Source organism: Salvelinus alpinus, chromosome 35, assembly GCF_045679555.1.
Source record: "Salvelinus alpinus chromosome 35, SLU_Salpinus.1, whole genome shotgun sequence".
NCBI classification, from domain to species: domain Eukaryota; kingdom Metazoa; phylum Chordata; class Actinopteri; order Salmoniformes; family Salmonidae; genus Salvelinus; species Salvelinus alpinus.
Window position 1 is genome coordinate 23656244 of NC_092120.1, and position 26328 is coordinate 23682571.

At 40.8% G+C, this 26328-nt stretch overlaps 1 protein-coding gene and 1 long non-coding RNA gene across 6 annotated transcripts in view; one reads left to right on the forward strand and one right to left on the reverse strand.

Annotated features, from left to right (window-relative positions):
- Positions 1-634: 634 nt before the first annotated feature.
- Positions 635-6816, reverse strand: LOC139564200 (uncharacterized). 2 transcript variants are annotated; one of them, XR_011672708.1, is made up of 5 exons: positions 6687-6816; positions 5240-5418; positions 4886-5001; positions 4684-4786; positions 635-1150 (listed from the first exon to the last, which is right to left on the reverse strand). It is a non-coding gene; the product is annotated as an uncharacterized lncRNA (long non-coding RNA). The 2 variants fall into 2 exon arrangements; XR_011672709.1 differs by having other exon boundaries at positions 4882-5001.
- The window catches only part of LOC139564197 (CTP synthase 1-like), a 30461-nt gene continuing 10629 nt past the window's right edge, over positions 6497-26328 (forward strand). Inside the window, exons 1-8 of one of the 4 annotated variants that reach the window (XM_071383485.1) lie at positions 6497-6866; positions 22434-22614; positions 22721-22891; positions 23087-23187; positions 23458-23574; positions 23863-23946; positions 24034-24114; positions 24271-24422. In XM_071383485.1, coding sequence (XP_071239586.1) covers positions 22449-22614; positions 22721-22891; positions 23087-23187; positions 23458-23574; positions 23863-23946; positions 24034-24114; positions 24271-24422 — 872 coding nt within the window. In that variant the 5' untranslated portion in view covers positions 6497-6866; positions 22434-22448. Of the gene's footprint in view, positions 6867-15669; positions 15806-15852; positions 15886-17440; positions 17549-22433; positions 22615-22720; positions 22892-23086; positions 23188-23457; positions 23575-23862; positions 23947-24033; positions 24115-24270; positions 24423-26328 lie in introns of those variants that run through there. The other 3 variants (XM_071383483.1, XM_071383482.1, XM_071383484.1) reach the window with 3 other exon arrangements.

The window sequence follows — 26328 nt, forward strand, 5'->3', positions numbered from 1 at the left end:
GCCGGTGATTGAACCCGGGTCTGTAGTGACACCTCTAGCACTGAGATTCAGTGCCTTAGACCTACTGAATGTTTTAAGTTCTAAGAACAGAGGTGAAAATTATCTGTTCTGGGAACGTACAGTACATTTTTAGGTTACAGGGATGTTCTGAGAATGTTTTACTATGGTTCCCTGAAAGTTTTCCTGGGAGGTTTAATTAACGTTCTGAGAACAGAAATTATATGTTTTTAAATAACATGTGTAGAACACTCTTTGAATATTACTAATGTTTTTAGTAACTGTTTTTTATGGAAAGCTTTCATGTTCTGAGAGCATCCTTTAAATAGAACCACGAGGAAACCTGCAGAAAACATTATGTACTGAAATGAAAGAAACATATGGTTCTCAGAACGTTATGAATCTGGGTATCTTGCACCATTCCCAGAGCATTGTGGCAAAATAACCAAAGGCTGCTCTCACCAAGCTCTAAGAAACATATGGTTCTCAGAACGTTATGTGCTAGCTGGGGTTGCTCGTATTTGGAGAAACAGAGGGTTACTTTGAAACTCAATGGTCTTCACAACACAATCAAATCATGTCAGATTGAAATGGAAGCAATGCCGATTAACTGTGAATGACAGAACACTCAAATGCATTTAGACACTAATCAGCTCAATTTATTTTATTTGTTTATGATCCATTAGAGCTCCAATTGGCACTCAAAGTGCTGAACAAGTCACACATCTTTGGTTTGTCAGAGACCACTGCTAGTATAGTTGTACAGGCTTGAAGTGGACACAACAAAATGATTGAATAACCGAATTAGTGATGCATGTTCAGTGAGATGCTTGTTCAGTAGCCCACCATCTGAATACATAATTATGTGTTCTCTGAGATGTAATAGGGTCACATGGCTTTGGGGTTCATATAATATTTTCAGTGTTGTAGAATAACACATAATACTGAGTATGAGTATTATACACAGGATTGAAAAGTTGTCCAGATGTGTCATAGCATACTGTACATAACCCATAATAATCCCAAATATTCATAATTCTACACAAAATACAGTCAAATGTTTTGTTTGCACACATGGGTTGAATAATGAGGCCTCATGATCTTGTTCTCAAGTCTGCCGTCGAGTAGGCGTGTCGTTCCTCGAAGGGGCGGACTGCAAATGGACAAGAGCATATGTTTTAAATTAATTTGTCCTTTTCATTTCCCTCCTCTAACCAGACAGCCCTCGTGGAGGGGGGTCTGCGGCAGGAAAAACAACAACATTGTCATCTGTTTTCAGGGAGGTGCCAGAATCCCAGTCTCTGGTTGTGTCTTGGCTCTGAGGAGCAATGCTGAGGAAGCCACATGCTATTAGCTGAGCTAGGAAAACAGCCGTGGAGTCTGGGATATGTTGGCCTCTGTGTCCAGTGTTCACACATAACAGAGCAGTGGCACACCGGTTGTTAATCTAGCATAGAGGGTATTTTCGCCCTCTCTCTCCCCCCCTTCTTTGGTGACCTTCTCATTTCCCCCATGTATCAATCATTACTTTCCTTCCAGTCCCACTCTTTCTTTTTCTCACATTATTTTCCCAGATAACAAAATGTAATTAATTCTAGACACAGGGAGGACTTGTATAAAGCGCAGACCCACAACAGACAACACCCTCCAACTGAAGATTGTTTTCCTAGTAAATTGTGGCTTGGGCTGGAAGGACGCTGTGGTAGGATACTCAGACCAACACACAGTGTATTAATCGGGTTAAACATAGTGACGACAAACTCCATGTTTGTAGCTCTTCCAAGAGGCAGCGCTGCATTTCTTCTCAGAGGCATCACTTCTTCTCAGACTTATTTACTGTAGTACCTAACCAAGTTGTCACATTATAGCCACTGTTAAGAATTACTGAAGTCATATCTCAAGTTCGCTACAACACGGAACCTTCACACTTGCGTCTTATTTGTTATAATAGTAGTTTGGTCCTAAGGTTGCTGATAGTGAAGTACGGCATTGTGTCTAAATGACCATGTGTGTTCACTGAAATCAAATCTCACACATTCCAAAAGCAGGAGAAGGAGAAAGTGTATCATTCATAAATAATGTGGATGGGGACCCTAGGGTAATGTTTCTTTGTTAGTCCACGGTCTGCTTCAGCCACTTTAGTCACTCACTGAACCCTCGCTAAGCTTTCTGGAGGTCTGCTGGGAGAGTGGAACATGCATGGCATCTGGCCCCAGCCCTGCTGCTGGACCAAAGTGGAGGTACTTTTAAAAACCAGCACGAAATGAAAGTCTGTGTGGTTAGAATCAATATTTCACAAAGTGGATGATAAGACACCGATTTTTTTGTTACGGGGCACCATGTTGTCATCTTAGCTCCTCTCAACGGATTGAGTTCTGATGTGTTGTGCGTGGATAAATCAGGTCAACCTTGAAGTCTAATAACTCCCCTCTGGTCAAGGGTTTTAACCTGGAGTTATTTTGGGGCAATTTTGAATGTACAATTGACATATCTCCCCGGGCCTTATTGACCTCACTTCATTCATTCAGTTTCGTAGAGTCAGGGTTAGAGAGGGTCACAACATCAGTAGTTAACATGTCCAGAATGACGACTGGTGGTATTTGACGGAGCCATCAATTTGAGAGTTTTTCTTCAAAATAACATTTATTTACCAGATTTGTAACATATACCAGGACAATTGACACACCAACTTCTCATTATCTACAAGAATCTGTCAGAGAAAATGGGAAATAAATTATCCAATAGCTAAACTCTATTGTGGAATTCAAAACAAAAAGGTGGAATTATCTTGAAGTTTCCCGATGTATTATTTTAAATGCGCAAGTAGATAAGTCGAGGGAAGGAGAGACACTTCACACAGAAGGTTAATATCTGAATGTGCTAGGTTGTTATATGTAATTGGAGGGAGCAGTTTATTAAAATGACATGGCAGGGACGAAGGCTTTAATTAGATCAAGATCATGAGCAGAAATGAATTAAAATCCCCACTCATTTATGGAGAGCTAAACTGGAGCAGGGAGGGAGAGTATGTAGGTGAAACTGATTGTATGTCATTGTAGTGTTGTAATAGTAGTATTTTGAGAAAGAATACAATTTATATCGCTTTTCAATTCCCTTAGGACTGTAAAGTATGTCACATGTACGCCTATGCAAGGGCACTGCGTTCATCCACCTCTGGCCTGCTCGCCTCCCTACCTCTGAGGAAGTACAGTTCCCGCTCAGCCCAGTCAAAACTGTTCGCTGCTCTGGCACCCCAATGGTGGAACAAACTCCCTCACGACGCCAGGTCAGCGGAGTCAATCACCACCTTCCGGAGACACCTGAAACCCCACCTCTTTAAGGAATACCTAGGATAGGATAAAGTAATCCTTCTAACCCCCCCCCTTAAAAGAGTTAGATGCACTATTGTAAAGTGGTTGTTCCACTGGATATCATAAGGTGAATGCACCAATTTGTAAGTCGCTCTGGATAAGAGCGTCTGCTAAATGACTTAAATGTAAATGTAAATGTATGCATGTCTGCATTCCTGTTCAATTGATTGTGACAATACTGTATTTTCAGGTCAGGCTGAGGTCTTTCCCTGCTTTTGTCATTTAGGGTTTTCTTTAAATATAAATTACTTACAGAAAGTAAATTGTAAAGGGTAAATTATACACTGACTGTACAAAACATTAGGAACACCTGCTGTTTCCATGACATAGACTGACCAGGTGAATGCTATGATCCCTTATTGATGTCACTTGTTAAATCTACTTCAAATCAGTGTAGGGGAAGGGGATTAGACAGGTTAAAGAATGATTTTTAAGCCTTGAGACAATTGAGACATGGTTTGTGTGCCATTCAGAGGGTGAATGGGGAAGACAAGATATTTATTTGCCTGAACTGGGTTTTGTAGTAGGTGTCAGGTGCACCGGTTTGTGTCAGGAATTGCAACACTGCTGGGTTTTTCCACACTCAACACCTGACCTCTGTGTATCAAGAATAGTCCACCAACCAAAGGACATCCAGCCAACTTCACACAACTGTGGGAAGCATTGGAGCCAACATGGGCCAGCATCCCTGTGGAACGTTTTTGACACCTTGTAGGGGGGTATACTCAGTGTACATCATCAAGCAGGTAAACAAAAACAATGATAGAGCTCACATGCCGTCTGGTGGTCATAGAACTGACTGCCACAAAATGTGGCCACCTTCTGCCTCCCACAACAGTAGGCCTCCCAGCCTCTGTGTGTATCAAGATGTAAAACGAGTTTGAACAATAATAAAACACGAGAATCCCCTTCGACATTTTTAACAATCAAATTACATTTGGGCCCCTAAAGTAAATGTAATTTAGGCTGTTTTAGAAATATATTAGGTCATAGAATTGAATGACTAATGAGAGAACTTAAAGGGGAACTGCACCCGCTGATTTGGACTAGTTTTTTGGCTTGCTCAAGAAATGCTGGTGGCCATGACAGAAGCCAAATGTGACTTCGCTTGGGGGTGTGGTTTGATGGGTGTTTCTTGGGTGTGTCCTTGCCGCCACCAAGACATATATGGTGTCCTGTATACACCAGGAGTTACCTGATCCTGGTGCAGAATACACTGGGCTTCTCCCTCCCCATATTGACTGATACCATTCATTCAATAATTAAAAAAAGACAATAAGTAAAAGATGTCTAGTAAAATGTTCATGCCAAGTACCAGGTCTCTCTCCATTTAGAGACATCAGTATGAAGCCCGTATGTCAGTCTGGACTTCATCACATCATCTTGCAAGTCTAGTAGTGCTGGGTCAATAGATGCATCTGTGAACAAATACACAGTCACTGTTCGATTACCAATGCCATTTAGGATATGTGATATACTATGTTAAAGTTTGAACAGGTCAGACTAAACCTACCTACCTCTCCATTGACGACCGTTAGTAAGCAGGCAAGAAGTGAGGCTGGAGGTAAGTTCTTTGCCAGCGCCCCATTGATGGGCATGGCAGCGTAGATGAGCTCCTGGCCCCTCAAAGATACTGGTCAGTCACACAAACAGAGCACTGATTACATTATCAATGGTTGTTATAATTAGCATGGTGAAATCAACCTGATCATGGCATTCACCTTTCTATTTCACTTCAGATGTCATGATATGTGAAGTGAAATATTATGGGAAACGCAGTGATCAGCCTGGTGGAACCAGGCTATGTTCTGAAGGTGAATTGGGACAAAACTCACAACTGTTTGACCTTGACCAGGTCAAATGTCACCAACCTGATCCAAGTGTCCCCACTGTTACATTTATAGGAATGCTCACAGGAAGGGCATGTCTGCGTGATTCTGAGGGTATCCTTGCTGGTCTTTTCTATGTTGCATGAACCTGGACATCTCTCGAACAACTGCAGCAGGCAATGTACTTCGTCATCTTATGAGGTGGTGTTGACTGGTAGGGCCTGTGACCGCGTGATACAATAGACAGCCAAGTAACACATTTCATTGTTATAAAGAAAGGACTAAGTGTTTTGATAATGTACTTCACAACCAAAATTACTCTACTACTTGTATCTGCTTGGCTGGGTAATTAAATTACTAGCTTATCAAACTGGATATATTTATTTTGTATACAACTTTTCACATAACACACATTACCGTTGTTGATGAAGCCGTCTGTGTCATCAGGGCAGTAACTCGGTCAAGATAATTCTAGGTTGTCACTAGTTACCACAGCCACAAAGTCATACAGGCCGCCTATTTCTACAATGCATCTTCTTAAAATGTGATTTTAAACCTAACCTTAACCACACAGATAACCTTATGCCTAACCCCAGGGGTGTAGCCAGAAATTCATTAGTGGGTGTGTGGACAAAAATTAGCTCCGATTGGGAAACGTAGTTTTGAACGGTATTCCAACTCGAAATTCCAAGTTGCAAACTCAGGCATCTTTCTAGTGCTCTGACTTTCCGACTTGAAGATCACTGACGTCATGATTTGACCTGGTTTTTCCCCCTCATAGTTCCCTTGAAAGCACCAATAGTTCACTGTATTAGTCAGACATGAGTTAGCTACATCCATTATTAAGTTTTGCCCTAAACAAAACGGAATACACCTGTATGAGCTACAAAATAACTTGCAAATACGACTTGTAGGCTAACATTAGCTAGCTAGTTAACTGACGTTAGCTAGCCTGTAGCTGTTACACCCCTGAAAAAGGGGAGAAAGAATCACGACTGTGATACGGTAATGTTACCTCATTGAAACTTTTAGTACAATCATTTTACAAAAGTAACACATTTTACAGAATAACAGATCTACAGGAAATAGAGTTTTGTAGGGTACAAGGCTTATTCAAGTCATAACAGTATACACTGTACATCACTGAAACAAATACTATTTTCAATATAACTGTCAAGCACAAAGCTTTAACTCAGTAAACCATAACTCAATTTATCAACAGGCAATAAAGTGTTTGAAAAACAATTACACAAATAATGCCGCAAAATATCTTATTAAAGCACATGTTCATTCACAATCGACATAAAATGGCAGCTACGTAGCAGTACCTAGCAGTACGAAGTTAGCTGCAACCGAGCAGGGCTCATATTACTCTCTGCAAACTTAACTAACTTCCTCAATATGTTACTAAGACACACCTTAAAACCCTCTTGACATGTTAGCGAGTTATTACATTTAACTTACTCTTTTTTTATCATCAATAACGTACCTGAGAGCCTGTGTCCCATAGAGCTTGGAGGTGGTGGCGATTCAGGTGACACTCAATAAGGCACTGTCTGACGACTAGCGAGGTGACCTTACGGGGGTGGCGACCTTGAGCTAGGGATGGTAAGGAGTGGGCATTTTCCTCTGTGCAGGAAAACCTTTCACTGGTAGAGTTAATTTTCAGGTGAGTGCATTTTTCCTTATGTTTAATCCAATGTTGGTTTTGACATACTTTGGAACAGTACAGTGTCTCTTTACATGATGAACATTGTTTCAGGTTCTCAAATGAATCTTCTCTGGCGCAATTTGCACATTTCTGGGACTTTTTTGTAGCTACGGTTAACATAGCCAGCTAGCTAGCCTGCCTTGCTAGCATTATCAAATGATACTGCTGGTTATGTAACGTTATCTAGACAATACACAATAAACTTGTATGAGCTACGACCTAACTACGTTCAAATGAGGTATCTAGCTAGCTAGATCAAAAGATAGCTAGCTACCTACAGTGTCTTCAGAAAGTATTCACACCCGTTTACTTTTCCCACATTTTGTTGTGTTACATCCCGAATTTGTAATTTATTGAATTTAGATTTTTTGGTCACTGGCCTACACACAATACCCCACAATGTCAACGTTGAATTATGTTTTTTGGAAAATGCTTAGCTTTTCATTTTTTATGAATTTGTGAGTCAATAAGTACTCAACACCTTTGTTATGGCAAGCCTAAATAAGTTCAGGATTACAAATGTGCTTAACAAGTCACATAATAAGTTGCATGGACTCTGTGTGCAATAATATTGTTTAACATGATTTTTTTAATGACTACCTCATCTCTGTTCCCCACACACACAATTATCTGTAAGGTCCCTCAGTCAAGTAGTGAATTTCAAACACAGATTTAACCACAAAACACCAGGAAGGTTTTCCAATGCCTCGCAAAGAAGGGCACCTATTGGTAGATGGTACAAAATGTAAAAGCAGACATTGAATATCCCTTTGAACATGGTGAAGATATTAATTACACTTTGGATGGTGTAGCAAGACTTCTATTTTTATTTAACCTTTATTTAACTAGGCAAGTCAGTTAAGAACAAATTGTTATTTACAATGACGGCCTACCCCAGCTAGACCACTGCGCCACTCGGGAGCCCCGTCACTACACCCAGTCACTACAAAGATATTTGTATTTCGTATTTCCTAACTCTGTTGCTGGAGAGGAAGGAAACCGCTCAGGGATTTGACCATGAGGGCAATGGTGACTTTAAAACAGGTACAGCTGTGATAAGAGAAAACTGAGGATGGATCAACAACCAGCGGTGGAAAGTGTACCCAATTGTCATACTTGAGTAAAAGTAAAAGATACCTTAATAGAAAATAGTAAAAGTGAAAATCACCCAGTAAAATACACTGCTCAAAAAAATAAAGGGAACACTAAAATAACACATCCTAGAGCTGAATGAATGAAATATTCTTATTAAATACTTTTTTCTTTACATAGTTGAATGTGCTGACAACAAAATCACACAAAAATGATCAATGGAAATCAAATTTATCAACCCATGGCGGTCTGGATTTGGAGTCACACTCAAAATTAAAGTGGAAAAACACACTACAGGCTGATCCAACTTTGATGTAATGTCCTTAAAACAAGTCAAAATGAGGCTCAGTAGTGTGTGTGGCCTCCACGTGCCTGTATGACCTCCCTACAACGCCTGGGCATGCTCCTGATGAGGTGGCCGATGGTCTCCTGAGGGATCCCCTCTCAGACCTGGACTAAAGCATCCGCCAACTCCTGGACAGTCTGTGGTGCAACGTGGCGTTGGTGGATGGAGCGAGACATGATGTCCCAGATGTGCTCAATTGGATTCAGGTCTGGGGAACGGGCGGGCCAGTCCATAGCATCAATGCCTTCTTCTTGCAGGAACTGCTGACACACTCCAGCCACATGAGGTCTAGCATTGTCTTGCATTAGGAGGAACCCAGGGCCAACCGCACCAGCATATGGTCTCACAAGGGGTCTGAGGATCTCATCTCGGTACCTAATGGCAGTCAGGCTACCTCTGGCGAGCACATGGAGGGCTGTGCGGCCCCCAAAGAAATGCCACCCCACACCATGACTGACCCACCGCCAAATCGGTCATGCTGGAGGATGTTGCAGGCAGCAGAACGTTCTCCACGGCGTCTCCAGACTGTCACGTGCTCAGCGTGAACCTGCTTTCATCTGTGAAGTGGCGAATTTGCCAATCTTGGTGTTCTCTGGCAAATGCCAAACGTCCTGCACGGTGTTGGGCTGTAAGCACAACCCCCACTTGTGGACGTCGGGCCCTCATACCACCCTCATGGAGTCTGTTTCTGACCATTTGAGCAGACACATGCACATTTGTGGCCTGCTGGAGGTCATTTTGCAGGGCTCTGGCAGTGCTCCACCTGCTCCTCCTTGCACAAAGGCGGAGGTAGCGGTCCTGGGTTGTTGCCCTCCTACGGCCTCCTCCACGTCTCCTGATGTACTGGCCTGTCTCCTGGTAGCGCCTCCATGCTCTGGACACTACGCTGACAGACACAGCAAACCTTCTTGCCACAGCTCGCATTGATGTGCCATCCTGGATGAGCTGCACTACCTGAGCCACTTGTGTGGGTTGTAGACTCCGTCTCATGCTACCACTAGAGTGAAAGCACCGCCAGCATTCAAAAGTGACCAAAACATCAGCCAGGAAGCATAGGAACTGAGAAGTGGTCTGTGGTCACCACCTGCAGAACCACTCCTTTATTGGGGGTGTCTTGCTAATTGCCTATAATTTCCACCTTTTGTCTATTCCATTTGCACAACAGCATGTGAAATTTATTGTCAATCAGTGTTGCTTCCTAAGTGGACAGTTTGATTTCACAGAAGTGTGATTGACTTGGAGTTACATTGTGTTGTTTAAGTGTTCCCTTTATTTTTTTGAGCAGTGTATATATATATATATTTTTTTAAATTCAAATACAGATCAACAATTTACATTCTTACATCATACAAAACAGAACGCAGGTATTAATGAGAAAATACTGGAACAAACAAAAATTTAAAAAAAATAAACAATTCTAGTGCAATTGTAATCACTCAAAAAGTCTTATTGTAATGATTTAGGAAAATGTTATTCTTGTTATTGTTCACTAGGGTTAATGTTTTAATAAAATAGTTCAATTCAATCAACAAAAAAAATGTAATTTTGGTATAGAATTTTGGAATTTTTGTTTGTGTATGAAGTATTTGGCAACAAGAATAAAAAAAAAATCACAATCATTTCAGTGGTCTTGTTATCATTGCAATAGTAACATATTATATATTTCATGTCAAAAACATAGGCAGTGTTCATAATGGTAAATAAGTATTTTGCAAGGTTTTCCCAAAATTCTGACACAAATTTACATTCAAAGAACAAGTGAGACAGATTCTCACCTTCTTCTTCACAGAAAACACAGATATTATCAATAGCCACAAATGTGGATATCATAGAATTACATGGATATATCTTATGTAAAATTTTGAAGTGCACTTCCTTAACTTTGTTTGTTATACAATATTTGTAAGGCCTTAACCATGCATTTTTTCCAGACAATGTCAGGAATAAGCATGTTCCAGAAAAACTTTCCTCTCGGTGTAAGTTGGTTTTGTGAATGAAGAATTTCTTACAGTGGGGCAAAAAAGTATTTAGTCAGCCACCAATTGTGCAAGTTCTCCCACTTAAAAAGATGAGAGAGGCCTGTAATTTTCATCATAGGTACACTTCAACTATGACAGACAAAATGAGAAGAAAAAAAATCCAGAAAATCACATTGTAGGATTTTTTATGAATTTATTTGCAAATTATGGTGGAAAATAAGTATTTGGTCAATAACAAAAGTTTATCTCAATACTTTGTTATATACCCTTTGTTGGCAATGACAGAGGTCAAACGTTTTCTGTAAGTCTTCACAAGGTTTTCACACACTGTTGCTGGTATTTTGGCCCATTCCTCCATGCAGATCTCCTCTAGAGCAGTGATGTTTTGGGGCTGTTGCTGGGCAACACGGACTTTCAACTCCCTCCAAAGATTTTCTATGGGGTTGAGATCTGGAGACTGGATAGGCCACTCCAGGACCTTGAAATGCTTCTTACGAAGCCACTCCTTCGTTGCCCGGGCGGTGTGTTTGGGATCATTGTCATGCTGAAAGACCCAGCCACGTTTCATCTTCAATGCCCTTGCTGATGGAAGGAGGTTTTCACTCAAAATCTCACGATACATGGCCCCATTCATTCTTTCCTTTACACGGATCAGTCGTCCTGGTCCCTTTGCAGAAAAACAGCCCCAAAGCATGATGTTTCCACCCCCATGCTTCACAGTAGGTATGGTGTTCTTTGGATGCAACTCAGTATTCTTTGTCCTCCAAACACGACGAGTTGAGTTTTTACCAAAAAGTTATATTTTGGTTTCATCTGACCATATGACATTCTCCCAATCTTCTTCTGGATCATGCAAATGCTCTCTAGCAAACTTCAGACAGGCCTGGACATGTACTGGCTTAAGCAGGGCGACACGTCTGGCACTGCAGGATTTGAGTCCCTGGCGGCGTAGTGTGTTACTGATGGTAGGCTTTGTTACTTTGGTCCCAGCTCTCTGCAGGTCATTCACTAGGTCCCCCCGTGTGGTTCTGGGATTTTTGCTCACCGTTCTTGTGATCATTTTGACCCCACGGGGTGAGATCTTGCGTGGAGCCCCAGATCGAGGGAGATTATCAGTGGTCTTGTATGTCTTCCATTTCCTAATAATTGCTCCCACAGTTGATTTCTTCAAACCAAGCTGCTTACCTATTGCAGATTCAGTCTTCCCAGCCTGGTGCAGGTCTACAATTTTGTTTCTGGTGTCCTTTGACAGCTCTTTGGTCTTGGCCATAGTGGAGTTTGGAGTGTGACTGTTTGAGGTTGTGGACAGGGGTCTTTTATACTGATAACAAGTTCAAACAGGTGCCATTAATACAGGTAACGAGTGGAGGACAGAGGAGCCTCTTAAAGAAGAAGTTACAGGTCTGTGAGAGCCAGAAATCTTGCTTGTTTGTAGGTGACCAAATACTTATTTTCCACCATAATCCACCAGAGTTTTCATTAGTGTAGTTAGACCACTGGGAACGGCTTTGATCACAGAAATAAACTTTCTGAAAGGTATTGGAAACTCTTTCAATGTTATAAATTGTTCATATGTGAGAATATTACCCTTGTTGTCGTAAATATCAAGAACACAGTCAATATTCCTCTCATGCCAGCTGGGGTAGAACAATGACTTATTCCTTATAGTTATGTCTGAATTATTCCACAAAAGAGCTTTAAGTGGGGAAAAATTGTGCAGGAAACATATTTTCCAAGTGTCACGATCGTCTTGACGTGGAAGAGTGGACCAAGGCGCAGCGTGATATGAATACATCCTCTTTAATAAATGAAGATGAAAACGAACACGAAACACTTAGACAAACTAACAAAAACAACAAAGAAGCTACAAACGAAAGTGCATACACAAGCTACAAACGTTAGACATAGACAATTACCCACAATAGCCTAATGCCTATGGCTGCCTTAAATATGGCTCCCAATCAGAGACAACAATAAACAGCTGTCTCTGATTGAGAACCAAACCAGGCAACCATAGACTTTCCTAAACATATACACTGAACACAACCCCATACACTCTACAAAACCCCCTATACAATACAACCACCCAAGACGAGACAAATACACACAAACATCCCCCATGTCACACCCTGACCTAACTAAAATAATACAGAAAATAAAGATAACTAAGGCCAGGGCGTGACACCAGGCCATTAAAGCTTGTTGGTGAAACCTAGCCAATTTAGCAGGTAATCTTTCAGGAATATAATTACATTTCAGTAAAAATTGAAGACCTCTCAATTTATTAAACACATTATTTGGAATGAAATACCATATTGAATCAGTATTGATCAAAACATTTTCAACCAGTTTATCTTGAAAGTGTTATTTATGTCAACAAAATCCAACACTTCTAGACCGCCTTCAGCTCTTTTGTTAGAAAGTACTGATTTGAGTTTGTGAGAGTTATTTTTCCAGATGAAGTCAAGAAAGGTCTTATTGATCTCTTTACAAGTAGCAGGATTTACACATAACGATAATGAGGGTTACACAAAACGAGACAGTCCCTCTGCCTTGGACAGAAGTACTCTCCCAAGTATAGAAAGATCTCTTTGTAGCCAATTATTAAATATATTTTTAGTTCTCTTCATTTTAGGAGAGAAATTCAAATGTCTGACTAAGTGGTTTTTTGACAGATGTATTCCTAAATATTCAACACAGTCCTTTACAGGAATATTTTCTATTTCTTTATCATCAGAGTCAAATGCTTTCACATTTAGAAACATTCAGTATTAAACCTGATGCAATAGAAAATGCAGTTATAGCATTAAGGGCATGGGCGACCTGGTCTTTGTCTCTTATGAAAAGAGTAGTATCATCAGCCAGTTGGGAAATGTTGATTTCTTTGTTAAAAATGGTTAAGCCATACAAATTTTCATTAATCAGAATATCTAGAGATAGAAGTTCCACAACCAAAATTAATATAAATGGCGAAATTGGGCATCTCTGTCGTACACTTCTGTTGATACTGAATCTTTTGGAAGTATTAAGGTTTAGTAGCACAGAACTATTTATATCTTTGTAAAACATGCGAATTACTTTAATAAAATGTTCACTAAATCCAAAAGGTTTAAGAGACCTAAAGGGAAATTCATGTTCAATTGTGTCAAAGGCTTTACAGAAGTCCAAAAATAAGACAACCGCATCTGAGTCAATTGCATCTGAATAATTTATAAGTTCCAAGACTAAACGAATGTTAGAGCTTATGTGACGGCCCTTCATAAATCCTATTTGAGTCTAATTTATAATGGTATCTATTCCTTTCTTTAATATTTTGGCATAAACCAGAGCAATCAATTTGTAATCAATATTTAATGAAGTAATTGGTCTCCAATTGTCAATAAGAGAAGGGTCTTTATCGGGCTTCGGAATCAATGAAATAAGGCCCTTTTCATAGTGGAGACCATTTCCCCATTTTTTTATGCAATAAAAAAAAAATCGGGTATTCTAGTAACTCCCAAACTGAGTGGAAATCATCCTCAATTACAGGGACATAATTCTGAATGTGGCAAATGTAGCTTTCACAACCATCTTCCTGAAATTGAGAGCTGTAAAGGTTTTCATAAAAGGAATTGACAAATGATGATATTGTAATGGGATCTTTGCATAAAACATCGTTCATTTTGAGTGCAGTTATAGATTTTCTTTTGTAGTTTCTCTTTTCAAGTGCAAAAAAGTAACTAGTGTTTCTTTCCCCCTCTTCAATCTATTTAGCTCTTGACCTTACAAAGGCACCCTTTGCCAGATCCGTATAAAGCTGTTCTAATTCTAGTAGTAAAGACTTGAACACAGACGCCTCTTCTTCAGATAGATTATCTTTCTTTAGAAAACTGTCAAGCTTGCTCATCATCTCCTTTTCTCTAAGGTTCTTTAATTGCATCAGCTCTTTGGCGAGTTTAATGGCTACCACTCTGACTTTATATTTGAAAAATTCCCATCTACTTCCATGACCCAAGTCTTTTCTTGCAAAAATATCTTTAGCTAATGATTTGATGTTTTCAATGAGAGTAGTATCTTTAAGAAGTGTGTTGTTTAATTTCCAATATCCTCGAGTACCTTTTGATTTTTTAGTAGCTTGTAAATTCAGGGAAATCAAGTGATGATCAGAAAAAGGAGCCAACTGATGATCTACATCTATAACAAATTGTAACAAAAAAAGGGAAATTAGGAATAAATCTATTCTAGATTTACGTGACATAGTTTTGTTGGTCCAGGTATAACCCTTTGCATCTGGATTGAAATAACGCCAGGCATCCTCAACACCAAGATCCTTGCATAATGTAATGATAATGTTACTATTTTGAGGGCTTTGACTAGTTCTAGGAGGAAAACTATCAGCAGATGCATCAGGTGTTTCATTAAAATCCCCTGAAATAATTAGAAAAGCCTCTGAGTATTTGTTGCTTAAATAATGTACTTTCCTGGTAAATTGGGTAAAAGGGGTCTTATTAGGAGCATGTGAGTTATGTCCATATACATTACAGATGATGAAAATAGCATTGCCAAGTTTAACAGTTACTAAGACCCATCTCCCGTCTTGTGAAGATGTGGATTCTAGAACGTCACCTTTAAACTTGTGAATAAGTATCAAAACACCAGCAGAATGATTTGATCCATGGCTGAAATAGGCCATATCTCCCCATTGTGCTTTCCAAAATTCCTAATCACTTTCGCCCGAATGAGTTTCCTGAAGAAGGACAAAACCTGCGTTACTGCGTTTACAGTATAAAAATAAAGCTTTCCTTTTTGTAGGATTTCTCAAACCCCTAGCATTCAGACTAACGATATTGAGTGAACTGAAAACGAACTCCTGCATAAAAAAAAAGAAAGAACACAAATTAGATAACACAAGTAGTAATATGAACAATAAAACAAACAGTGAACCTTGAGAGGATTATTCCGACGGAAAACTACGCTCGGCTGAGGTAGCGGTAGTGGTTAACAGAATAACAAATCTATTTACTTCCTCTTTTTTGGGGGCAAGTGTTCATCAGCTGTAGTTCGAGCAGTACATTTATTCGTGGCAGTACATTAACTGTACTCATGGTAGTACTCACAGTTTCAATTTGGTTAATGTCAACAGAGTTGACAATCATTATTCCTATCATTAATCATTATTCCTTCGATAAACGCGTGTGGGCCCTTGAACCCAGCCTTCTCTCCCTCTTGTCGTGCGTTCTCCAAGCAAGTACCCATTTCTACCGCAAACACAACAGTGACGATGAAGAGGTAGTGACGTTGCTCAAGTCCTGCTCATGAGTGTTTACTGTGCAGTGCGCAGCAAATTGTACATCATTTGGCTGGGCTGCATGCAAAGTCAATCCTTTCACTTTGTAATATGTAAATCATAGCATTCAATTCTGCCTTGTTTATGCGGCTACGACGTCCTCTTTTGTGTCAGTTTACGCCACACGTGTACCAACACAGAAGAACGTGCGCAGGCAAGTAGTAACAATATCGTTCATGACACAGAATACATGAAGAATTTACTTTATACCATTTCATGTGTGATCCTCATGGGGTTTGTGCGAAATATTTAATCTGTATTTGTATAATTCGGTGAGTTCAAGTCGAGTAGAAGCTAGCTACGAGCTTGCTGTGCTAACTCCACCAGATAGTTAGCAAGACAGCTACGGATTATTATCGTAGCTTGATCAAGTGAAGTCTACTGTTGCAATGATGCAACGGTAATGGGCTCTGCCAGTGGTGATAAAGTCATTTTACATCGCTAGCTAGCGAGATCATGTAAGAAGCAGCGAACCTGGCTGGCTATACTTGTCATATCATGTGATTATATTTTAGTGTATAAACAAAACGATCTTAACAGAAACGATGTGATTGCTATGAGGAATTCGCAATTCATATTCAACTGTAGTGCCATTTTTATTTCCCGCCATTGGATTTCCGCAATTGTGACAGGTTGAAACTGGGTGAACAACCCGTCTCGAGCACCAGACAAAATAAACTACAGCCACATAGAACACTATAGTAGTTAGAAGTGAACATACAAACATGAACGGCTTTCATGTAATAGAAGAGATCCAAACACTACGGTGGGTGTATTACAGCTACCATGACATGATTGAATGTTTATGGTGCTTTCAAGACAACTGGGAATTCGGGAAGATTCGAGAGGTAATGAGGTCAAATCATTACAGTGCTGTTCAGGTCGGAAGGTATGAGCTCTAGAAAGATTCCCGAGTTTCCGACTTAGAATTCCGATTTGGATGAGTGTTACACGATTTTTCACCTTCGAAACAGATTTTTTTCCCCTCCGAGTTTCCAGTTGTCTTGAACGGACAGAAGTCGGATATTTCCGAGTTCCCAGTTTAGTTTGAATGCGGCATTAGGTTAACGTTACATTATTTCAATGAAGACTAAGATGTCAGGGAAAACGAATTGCCTCGATCCATCTAACTTGTAGTGTATTATGACAACAAGTACTTTGCCATTTATATCATTCATTACGAGAGGTCGACCGATTATGATTTTTCAACTGCAATATTTTTGGAGGACCAAAAAAAGCCATACCGATTAATATTTGTAATAATGACAATTACAACAATACTGAATGAACAATGAACACTTATTTTAACATAATAAATAAAATAAAATCTATTTAGTCTCAAATAAATAATGAAACATGTTCAATTTGGTTTAAATAATGCAAAAACACAGTGTTGGAGAAGAAAGTAAAAGTGCAATATGTGCCATGTAAAAAAGCTAACATTTAAGTTCCTTGCTCAGAACATGAGAACATATGCTGGTGGTTCAATATTCCCAGTTAAGAAGTTTTAGGTTGTAATTATTATAGGAATTATGACGCGTCGACTATTTCTCTCTATTCCATTTGTATTAGAGGTCGACCGATTCACCGGAATGGCCGATTAATTAGGGCCGATTTCAAGTTTTCATAACAATCGGAAATCGGTATTTTTGGACACCTTTATTTAATCTTTATTTAACTAGGCAAGTCAGTTAAGAACACATTCTTATTTTCAATGACGGCCTAGGAACAGTGGGTTAACTGCCTCTTTCAGGGGCAGAACGACAGATGTTTACCTTGTCAGCTCGGGGGATTCAAACTTGCAAGCTTACAGTTCACTAGTCCAAAGCTCAAACCACCTGATTACATTGCACTCCACGAGGAGCCTGCCTGTTACGCGAATGCAGTAGAAGCCAAGGTAAGTTGCTCGCTAGCATTAAACTTATCTTATAAAAAATAATCAATCAATCATAATCACTAGTTAACTACACATGGTTGATGATATTACTAGTTTATCTAGCGTGTCCTGCATTGCATATAATCGACGCGGTGCGTATCGTTGCTCCAATGTGTACCTAACCATAATCATCAATGCCTTTCTTAAAATCAATACACAGAAGTATATATTTTTAAACCTGCATATTTAGCTAAAAGAAATTCAGGTTAGCAGGCAATATTAACGAGGTGAAATTGTGTCACTTCTCTTGCGTTCATTGCACGCAGAATCAGTGTATATGCAACAGTTTGGGCCGCCTAATTTGCCAGAATTTTACGTAATTATGACATAACATTGAAGGTTGTGCAATGTAACAGGAATATTTAGACTTATGGATGCCACCCGTTAGATAAAATACGGAACGGTTCCGTATTTCACTGAAAGAATAAACGTTTTGTTTTCGAGATGATAGTTTCCGTATTCGACCATATTAATGACCTACGGCTCGTATTTCTGTGTGTTATTATGTTATAACTAAGTCTATGATTTGATAGAGCAGTCTGACTGAGTGGTGGTAGGCACCAGCAGGCTCGTAAGCATTCATTCAAACAGCACTTTCCTGCGTTTTGCCAGAAGCTCTTCGCAATGCTTCAAGCCTATCAACTCCCGAGATTTAGGCTGGTGTAACCGATGTGAAATGGCTAGCTAGTTAGCGGGGTGCGCGCTAATAGCGTTTCAAACGTCACTCGCTCTGAGACTTGGAGTAGTTATTCCCCTTGCTCTGCATGGGTAACGCTGCTTCGAGGGTGGCTGTTGTCGTTGTGTTCCTGGTTCGAGCCCAGGTAGGAGCGAGGAGAGGGATGGAAGCTATACTGTTACACTGGCAATACTAAAGTGCCTATAAGAACATCCAATAGTCAAAGGTTAATGAAATACAAATGGTATAGAGAGAAATAGTCCTATAATTCCTATAATAACTACAACCTTAAACTTCTTACCTGGGAATATTGAAGACTCATGTTAAAAGGAACCACCAGCTTTCATATGTTCTCATGTTCTGAGCAAGGAACTTAAACGTTAGCTTTCTTACATGCCACATATTGCACTTTTACTTTCTTCTCCAACACTTTGTTTTTGCATTATTTAAACCAAATTGAACATGTTTCATTATTTATTTGAGCCTAAATTGATTTTATTGATGTATTATATTAAGTTAAAATAAGTGTTCATTCAGTATTGTTGTAATTGTCATTATCACAAATACATTTTAAAAAATCGTCCGATTAATCTGTATCGGCTTTTTTGGTCCTCCAATAATCGGTATCGGTATCGGCGTTGAAAAATCTTAATCGGTTGACCTCTAATTTTGACCGTTCCCTCTACACCGGTGGCCACCAACCGGTTGATCTCCAAGACATTCGTAGTCGATCGCCAAACATATCTGTAAAAAAAAAAAACAACGCTGAAGTCTTGCGTTCCAATTTGTATTTATTCATCTAGCGCTGTTGGCGGTAGGTGCACGATTCAGCTGCCTTCCGCACCAGATAGGTGAGGTGTTCCCATTTTGACTAATTTCATGTGTCTGAAGGTTAAACTCTGCCTTCCCAGTGAGCCCGATGAGTAAATCAAGTGCACTATACACTACCGTTCAAAAGTTTGGGATCACTTATAAATGTTTTTGAAAGAAAAGCACGTTTTTTTTGTCTATTTAAAATAATTGATCAGAAATAAGGTGAAGACATTGTTAATGTTGTAAATGACTATTGTAGCTGGAAACGGCTGATTTTTAATGTACACCTATGTAGATATTCCAAAGGCCCATCAGCAACCACCACTCCTGTGTTCCAATGGCACATTGTGTAAGCTAATCCAAGTTTATAATTTTAAAAGGCTAATTGATCATTAAAAAAACATTTAGCAATTATGTTAGTACAGCTGAAAACTGTTGTCCTGATTAAAGAAGCAATAAAACTGGCCTTCTTTAGACTAGTTGAGTATCTGGAGCATCAGCATTTGTGGGTTCGATTACAGGCTCAAAATGGCCAGAAACAAATAACTTTCTTCTGAAACTCGTCAGTCTATTCTTGTTCTGAGAAATGAAGGCTATTCCATGCGAGAAATTGCCAAGAAACTAAAGATCTCGTACAACACTGTGTACTACTCCCTTCACAGAACAGCGCAAATGGGCTCTAACCAGAATAGAAAGAAGAGTGGGATGCCCTAGTGCACAACTGAGCAAGAGGACAATTACATTAGAGTGTCTAGTTTGAGAAACAGACGCCTCACAAGTCCTCAACTGGCAGCTTCATTAAATAGTACCCGCAAAACACCAGTCTCAACGTTAACAGTGAAGAGGCGACTCCGGGATGCTAGCCTTCTAGGCAGAGTTGCAAAGGAAAAAAAGCCATACCTCAGACTGGCCAATAAGAAGAAAAGATTAAGATGGGCAAAAAAACACAGACACTGGACCGAGGAACTCTGCCTAGAAGGCCAGCATCCCGGAGTCGCCTCTTCACTGTTGACGTTGAGACTGGTGTTTTCCTTGGCATTGCACATAGTTATCTTAGGCTTGTGTGCGGCTACTCGGCCATGGAAACGCATTTCATGAAGCTACAAATGAACAGTTATTGTGCTGACGTTGCTTCCAGAGGCAGTTTGGAACTCGGTAGTGAGTGTTGCAACCGAGAACAGACGTTTTTTATGCGCTTCAGCACTTGGCGGTCCCGTTCTGTGAGGTTGTGTGGCCCACCACTTTGCGGCTGAGCCGTTGTTGTTCCGAGATGTTTCCATTGGATGCCGTCTATTTTCAGTTTAGGATACTTTGCGAACTGCTAGTGCCATTTAGAATTGATTAGCCTAGGCTATAACCCCCCTAAACATAGACGGCTTCCACACTGAAAATATGCAAAAGCATTATTTTGATAAAGAAAGCGTATTTTCAACTGAATCATTAAGCCTGGACCTACTCACCAAACAGATGTTGGCTAAAACTGCTTAGACTAGTATAGTAGGAGGTAGGATAGTCAAACCTTTACCTGTAGTAGTGCTGAGCGATAAATTATTTTTGAGGTCTGTTCGGTTTCTGTTCTATTATTAAAAAAGAATCCCGGTATTTGGTTTCGTAAGATTTTTTTAAACGTTAAATGCACTATCCATTTTGCGGGTTGAATGCTTTAACACAGAATAAAACAAATAATAAACGGCTCATGATGGTAAACTTCTCACTTATTAACCGTAATTTATTCACATTATTTAAAAAAATATATATATTTCAATAGCGTTTATTACATTTTGGTTTATTTGATGACTTTATTATTTCATTCCAAGTCATAATCTCATTTCTATAGAGCTGCTGCTGCCTATGCTGTCTGACAAAAACACAATTTTAGTAGTTCTTCAATGTAAATAAGGCATACTTTTATGAATGCTGAGTAAGTACCAACTATCAATCACTTAGGTACCTCTTCAAGCAACTGCTCTCTATCCCTCTCGATCATGCGTTCTCCTGTCTGTCCACCACACAGACCGGAAAAGTAGACGCGCAATGGATTTTGGTCATTGTAGTTAATGAGCATGTTTTCTGTGCTAAACTACACTGAACAAATATATAAACGCAACAAGTGTTGGTTTCATGAGCTGAAATAAAAGATCCCAGAAATGTCCTATACGCACAATTTGGTGCACAAAGTTGTTTACATCCCTGTTAGTGTGCATTTCTTTTTTGCCAAGATAATCTATCCACCTGACAGGTGTGGCATATCAAGAAGCTGATTAAACAGCATGATTATTACCCAGGTGCACCTTGTGCTGGGGACAATAAAAGGCTGTGCTAAAATGTGCAGTTTTGTCACACAACACAATGCCACAGATGTCTCAAGTTTTGAGGGAGTGTGCAATTGTCATGCTGACTGCAGGAATGTCTGCAAGAACCGCAGACCACGTGTAACCATGCCAGCCCAGGATCTCCACCTCCGGCTTCTTCAACAGCGGGATCGTCTGAGACCAGCCATCCGGACCGTTGATGAAACTCGGGGTTTGCACAACTGAAGAATTTCTGCACAAACCGTTTCAGGGAAGATCATCTGCGTGCTTGTCGTCCTCACCAGGGTCGTAACCGACTTCAGTGGGCAAATGCTCACCTTCAATAGCCAATGGCGCTCTGGAGAAGTGTGCTCTTCACAGATGAATACTGGTTTCAACTGTACCGGGCAGATGGCGAGTGGTTTTAATGTTGTGAACCGAGAACCCAACCGCCACTATGGGGCAATGGTATGGGCAGGCATAAGCTACGGACAACAAACACAATTGCATTTTATCGATGGCAAATTGAATGCGCAGACGAGATCCTGAGGCACATTGTCATGCCAATCATCCGCCGCCATCATATGATTCAGCATGAAAATGCACAGCCCCATGTCGCAAAAGGATCTGTAGATGATTCATGGAAGCTGAAAATGTCCCAGTTCTTCCATGGCCTGCATACTCACCTGACATGTCACCCATTTGAGCATGTGTGGGATGCTCTGGATCGAAGTGGTCCAATTCCCGCCAATATCTAGCAACTTTGCACAGCCATTGAAGAGGAGTGGGACAACATTCCACAGGCCACAATCAACATCCTTATCAACTCTATGCGAAGGAGATGTTGCGTGAGGCAAATGGTGGTCACACCAGATACTGACTGGTTTTCTGATCCCTGTCCCGATCTTGAGGTCACAGAAAGAAACAATTGAACCGACGTCTCAGTTGTTTTAAAAACTGTACAATAACAGACATTTCGGTTAATCGCTCAGCACTAACCTATAGGGATATTGCGAACATGTTTTCTGTTGTCTAACATTGATTGTCATCTTCTATTTGTGTCTAGGTTTCACATGCCACTATGAAGTACATCTTGGTCACTGGAGGTGTCATATCCGGAATTGGCAAGGGCATCATTGCCAGTAGTGTGGGCTTAATCCTGAAGTCCTGTGGTCTGCATGTGACTGCCATCAAAATCGACCCCTACATCAACATTGATGCTGGCACCTTCTCACCTTATGAACATGGTGAGTGCATTTGGGTGGTGAGTTCTCTCAGACTAAAGCATTTAATCTGTGAGGGCTAGGCCAATGCATGCCTATCTAATTGACTTGAGCTGTATCACCCATCCAGGTGAAGTGTTTGTGTTGGACGATGGAGGTGAGGTGGACCTGGATTTAGGAAACTACGAGCGCTTCCTGGACATCAGGTTAACCAGGGACAACAACCTGACCACCGGCAAAATCTACCAGTCAGTCATCAACAAGGAGAGGAGGGGAGACTACCTGGGCAAAACTGTACAGGGTGAGCGAGAGCACAAGGGTTCTCCGCTAGGCAAGGGGCATTGGGGATTAGGGCAACACCTGGAAACCTATGACATCACTCCTAGTTGTTGTGTTGATTTGTAAGGGTCTCTCCGTTGTCCTTTTTTCTATGCCGATCTCGAGTTTCTGCGGATGCTGATTCTATTTTGCTGATGTTTTTTCTCTCATATCTCAGTGGTGCCACACATCACAGATGCCATTCAGGAGTGGGTGGTGAAGCAGGCCAAGATCTCAGTGGATGACGATGGGGTGGAGCCACAAGTCTGTGTTATAGAGGTACGAGCCACAGTGTAGTCAAGTGTGTCTTATTATGGGTCATTCGTTATAGGCCATTGTGATTGTCCCCATGCAGTTGTTATTGGTGTCTGGTTTCAGCCAGGGATTGTTAAGCTGGGTCATATTCATTAGGACACACTGTAGCAACACATTTCAAAATGTTCTGCAATGGAAAACGAGCAGTTCAGATTGTACCTTCCCATTTCAGATGGTTTCTTGCGTTTTTGCCTAGTGAATGTTGAGGTCTCAGGCTGTCCTCTGTGTTGGTAGTTGGGAGGCACTGTGGGAGACATTGAGAGCATGCCATTTATCGAGGCCTTCAGACAGTTCCAGTTCAAGGTGAAGAGGGATAACTTCTGCAACATTCACGTCAGCTTAGTCCCACAGGTAAGAGCTTTAACACACACACACGCGCAGAGTAGGGCTTGTTTGAAAGCCGATTTCAGCGTTGTGACAAAGCACATCTGTACCAAAAGTGTCCAAAACATTGTCAGCCCTTTACTGCATTAATACATACACACACAATTAAATCAGAACACAGTCTCTTACATAAGCATTGTAAAACGTCATGAACACTTTAACTTAGTCTCAAAAGTACATCAGTTGTGTTTCAAGTAAAAGGTTTTACAATGATGCTTAACTGAGAACTGAAATGTAAAATTTTTCTGCCTTTAGCCCAGTGCCACAGGAGAACAGAAGACTAAACCCACTCAGAACAGTGTCCGAGAGCTCCGTGGACTAGGACTCTCCCCAGATCTGGTGAGTTAGATACTCCCTCATCCTTTTGCCGTGGGACTCTTGGAATTGGCTAACTATGGCAAGGTGTTTCTCCTAATGTATTTTCAGATCATGTGCCGCTGTGCGACACCTCTGGAGAACGCTGTCAAAGAGAAGATATCCATGTTCTGCCACGTAGAGCCCACGCAGGTAAGGCCTTCTCTGTCCGTGACGAATTTCCGTTTTCCGTCGCGTGCCTAAATGAACACAACCCAGAAAAAGGTTAATGTAACGTCAACCAGCAACATTTCATATACTTTTGAAAAACGTAATCCGATTCTTATGCTTTTCTCTCCCTGTCCCCAGGTGATCTGCGTGGCAGATGTGTCGTCCATCTACAGAGTACCCCTACTACTGGAGGACCAGGGGGTGGTGGGTTATATCTGCCAGCGGCTGGACCTGCCTATTGAGATGAGGGCCAGGAAGATGCTCACCAAGTGGAAGGAGATGTCCGACAGGTGAAGGGGACCCCTGGCACACCCCGTGGCCATGTGGGAGTTGTAGTCCAGTTGGACTGTTTATGGCAGAAATAGGCTTCTGAATGTAGCACTATTCTACTGTAGTACAATAGTGATGGGGAAACAAAGCTTCCCGAAGCATTGAGGCTTTCCAGCCAATTGTGTTGAAATACTGTAGGTTCATTACTCAAGGTTTTACTCAATACAGCGTACACTAGTGGCACCTGCTGGTCAAAATAATTTAGAGCAGCAAAATTATTATAAATTATTATAGATGACGTCCCAAACGCCGTATCGCACGTAGTGTAGCCTTTTGTCTTCAACCAAAAGCAATAGTAAACCAGTCAGGTGGTTGTGCAACGAAACAAAGCTTAGGACATCATTGATCTCGTGCCTCTGATAAAGTGATACAGGCATCGGCACACTGCTTTCAAGTAGACTGCTCTGTGATTTCGACGCATGCTTCGGAGCTCCGGTATCAAATGTAACATCACTATAGTACAACATATGACAAGGTTACTGTGGAACTTAGATTTGTACTACATGCTGACATAGGGCCAGTTTCAGACTCACTTCTCAGTAGTTGGTATTCAGACTGACCTTATGCAGGTGCGTAACGGGCTTTGCAGGTGTGGTTCCCTTGCGCGCGCTGAATAAATGTAATTCAACTGCTGAAATCCCTCTCACTTGCTGGCCGACAGATTTCCTCATGAGGTTTTCATTCAAGAGGGTTTTCAGTACAGTTATCTAAAGTCATCCCTTTAAATGTGGTGTACCTTTAATTTTTTACAGTTAAGAATATTAGGGATCAATGAAAGAAAGCCACGTGGGCCTAAATAGACTTCTCCTTTTCAGCACCAATTGGTAGATGTAAAAAATACTCTGATCTTGTATATTATTTAGTGTTATGAAAGTATTTATGAATCATAATCTACGCGCAAAATATATTGGTGAATCAAAAAATTGTGTTTTTTGGGGGGAATTTTATTAGGATCCCCATTAGCTGTTGCAAAAGCAGCAGCTACTCTTCCTGGGGTCCACACAAAACATGAAACATGATACAGAATGACATAATACAGAACATCAATAGACAAGAACAGCTCAAGGACAGAACTACATACATTGATTCATTCTGAAAGTTGCCATATTCAATTGTTCAATCCATGAAATATTAGAAGGTGAAAAAATGCACATTAGTCCTATAAATCTACCCTAATAATCCTTACTAATCATGGAACTGTGTTGACAATGTTGCTGTCGGCCATTTCTGTATGGACCTCGCTGTGTGCACAGGGGCATTGTCATGCTGAGACAGGAAAGGGCCTTCCCCAAACTGTTGCCACAAAGTTGGAAGTATAGAATCATCTAGAATGTCATTGGATGCTGTAGCGTTAAGATTTCCCTTCACTGGAGACCATGAAAAACAACCCCAGAACATTATTCCTCCTCCACCAAACTTTACAGTTGACACTATGCATTGGGTCAGGTAGAGTTCTCCTGGCATCAGCCAAACCCAGATTTGTCCGTCGGACTGCCAGATGGTGAAGCGTGATTCATTACTCCAGAGAATGCGTTTCCACTGCTCCAGAGTCCAATGGCGGCGAGCTTTACACCACTCCAGCCAACGCTTGGCATTGAGCATGGTGATCTTAGGTTTGTGTGCAGCTACTCGATCATGGAAACCCATTTCATGAAGCTCCCGACGAACAGATCTTGTGCTGATGTTGCTTCCAGAGGCAGTTTGTAATTCGGTAGTGAGTGTTGCAACCGAGGACAGACAATTTTTACACGCTACGCATTTCACATTTCACTACCACTTCGCGGCTGAGCCATTGTTGCTCCTAGACGTTTCCACTTCACAAATCACAGCACATACAGTTGGCCGGGGCAGCTCTAGCAGGGCAGA